The sequence below is a fragment of the Pteropus alecto genome, unplaced genomic scaffold (assembly GCF_000325575.1).
Source record: "Pteropus alecto unplaced genomic scaffold, ASM32557v1 scaffold125, whole genome shotgun sequence".
In the NCBI taxonomy this organism is placed as follows: Eukaryota; Metazoa; Chordata; class Mammalia; order Chiroptera; family Pteropodidae; genus Pteropus; species Pteropus alecto.
The window spans coordinates 1,794,399-1,797,048 of record NW_006436888.1 but is presented as its reverse complement, the minus strand read 5'-3'; the positions used below and the strand labels follow the sequence as shown (position 1 = coordinate 1,797,048).

Sequence of the window (2,650 nt, the reverse complement as noted above, 5' to 3'; positions counted from 1 at the left end):
CACCCGGCCGCGGCCGTTCCCCACGCCGAGGTCCGTCCCCGGCCTGCTCAGACTCCTCCATGCTTGCCCTGATCCATTCTGCCCTGCATAAGCGCCAGCTGCAGCTCCAGGTAGGAAGGGATGAGATTGCTCTGGGGGAGGGTCTTGGACAGCGTAGGGGAGGTGCCAGAGTTCTGGGGCAGGGCCTGAGCATCCTAGGGTGGAGCCAAAGTCCTGGGGAGGGGCTTGGGCAGCACAGTCGTGGAACCAGGGTCCTAGGAGCGGAGACAGGGTCTGGGGGAAGGAGCTCGAGCATCCCAGGGTGGAGTCAGCCCTGAGAACGGGCAACTTAGAATCCATGGAGGTGGCTGAGAGCTCTGGGGCGAATCTGAGCTGAGTGGGAGGTGCTTGGGTAGCTGGTGGCGGAGTCTGGGAAGGGAGGAGCTTGGTATAGAAAGGAGGACGAGGTTCCCTGACAGGACTGACAGAACTAGAACCCTGGGAAAAGGCCTGAGAGGAGGAGTCTGCCTAGGATGAGAGGAGCTTGGGAACTAGGGGCAGAGAGGAGTCCGGGGGGGTTAGAATCAGAACCAGGATGCAAAGGGGAGGAGCCCCGGGGTTAGAACCCAGGAGAGGGAGTGCGCTTGGTGATTTGTCTGGCATCCTGGGGCTTAGATTGGGGTTGCCAGGGACCCCAGGAGATGGAGGCTCAGAGCCCTGGCAGAGAGCTCAGAAGGATGGTGAGGGGTGTGGAAACGCAGTCTGGGGGTTTGGTCCCAGTGTCCTGCCCCAGACCTAGGCCACAGAGCAGCCTGGTATACATCCCTAGAACCAGCAGAGAGTAGCCGGGGGACTCTGGGGGCTGCTTAGGGCTCCCCCAGACTCAGTGATTCCTGTGCCACAGGACATGCGCGGGCGCTATGAGGCCAGCCAGGACCTTCTGGGTACGCTGCGGAAGCAGCTTAGTGACAGTGAGGGTGAGCGCCGTGCCCTAGAGGAACAGCTGCAGCGTCTGCGGGACAAGACCGATGAGGCCACTCAGGCCCAGGAGGATGCCCAGCGCGAGGCCCAGCGTCTGCGGAGCAGCATTGACCTCCTGAGCAGGTGCCCGGGAGGTCAGAGTGGGGGCGCTGAGAAGAATCAGTGTCTGGGCCTAATGCCAGCCCGAGCTGTGAGCATGGGGATCTGCACTAGTATGGTCCTAACTAGCCATGTGTGTCTGTTAAAGTTTAAATCAGTTAAACATTTTAAAAACTGAAAATTCAGTTCCTCGGTTACACTAGCCACATTTCAAGTGCTCATCTCAAAGAGTTCGGTTGACAGTGCGCTTACTTCAGACTATTTCTTAAAAGTTTTTGAGAAAAGAAATTACCCACTCTCAACTGCCTGGTTATTTTTTGACTTTTGTTGTTGTTGTTTCTTGTTGTTTCTCTTAATAATAAGTTTGAAAAATGGAGGGCAAGTAAAAAAGCGGGACCTTCTCACAGCCTCACCCGCCCATCCTAACCACTGTTAATGCGTTGATTTAGCTTCCGTTTGTGTTTCCTGACAACGAGGTAGCGAATGTTTCTTGTACACCTACTGTGTGCCAGGCTCATTGCTAAATACTTTACATGTATTATCTCAGTTAATCTTCCCACCAGACTCAGAACCGTTACTGTCCTGAGGTTGAGAGGCTGGTCCAGGCTCACAGAGCGATGTGGCCAGGGGTAGGAATTGGAATTCAGGTCCATCCGATAGCAAAACCAGTGCTTCCCATGCCTTAGAGGGAGAAGGGCTTTTTATATAGTTGTATTCACAGCGAACAAACACCTCATTGTCCATTCTGCTATTTTTACTTAATAGCGTATTGTATGCTTTTTCCCACCTACAGCCAGTCTTCGTATCTAGAATGCTTATGGGTTGCCACTTCGAATGAAGAGGCAGAGCAGTAGGAGATATGACAGCAGTCAGCCCTAAGCCTGAGCTGGAAACCCCAGCTGGCTTGGAAGGAGGCATTACAGACACCCCCACCCAGTCCATTGCTGGTGGCTGCTGGAGTTGGGAAAATGACAACGCTCTGCAAAGCATCAGAGTTCCCAGTTGCTGCCTCCTCCCTGTCCTGCCCTGGCCACCATGTGCTGCTGGCTTTTGCAGCAGGAAGCCAAGGAATCTGGACAGACCCAGCCGTGTTTGGCCTCCCAGAGTTGAGGGGCAGGGGCTGCTGTAACGGCATTTCCCGGTCACATGGACTAGCAGAGTTGGCAACAAAATTTCCCACATGTCCCAGGAGCCTTGCCTGGCCTCTTCAACCTGGTGGCACACTGGAGACAATGCCAGTGTCTCCATCTGTTCCACTGGGCCTCCAAGCGCCCAGGTTGGGAGAGAAAGAAAGGCAGGTTCCCTCTGCTGGGAAGAGTCAGCTCCTGGGAGATGTGGATGAAATGAGTTGGCCATGGTCAGGGTCAGGGAGGGCTTCCTGGAGCAGGTGTCTTAGAGGACAGAGGCTATGGCTCCCACCTAGGATGACAGCAGGGGCATATTCCCTGGTGGGAGCAGCCCCCAGCATCCCCTTCAGCGCCCCTTCCCCGTCCTGCAGGGAGAAGGACAGCCTGGCCCACAGTCTGCAGGCAGCCCAGCAGCAGGCTGAGGAGCTACGGCAGGAGCGGGAGAGGCTGCAGGTGACGCAGGA

The 2,650-nt window shown here is 55.8% G+C and overlaps 1 protein-coding gene across 1 annotated transcript in view; it reads left to right on the top strand.

The window, feature by feature from the left end:
- Nucleotides 1-2,650, top strand: part of CROCC (ciliary rootlet coiled-coil, rootletin) — a 36,412-nt gene that overhangs the window by 10,803 nt on the left and 22,959 nt on the right. Inside the window, 3 exon segments of the mRNA XM_006914318.3 lie at nt 1-110; nt 884-1,083; nt 2,558-2,650. The exon segment at nt 1-110 is cut by the window's left edge and continues 26 nt beyond it; the exon segment at nt 2,558-2,650 is cut by the window's right edge and continues 75 nt beyond it. Of these exon segments, the coding sequence (XP_006914380.1) occupies nt 1-110; nt 884-1,083; nt 2,558-2,650 (403 nt within the window).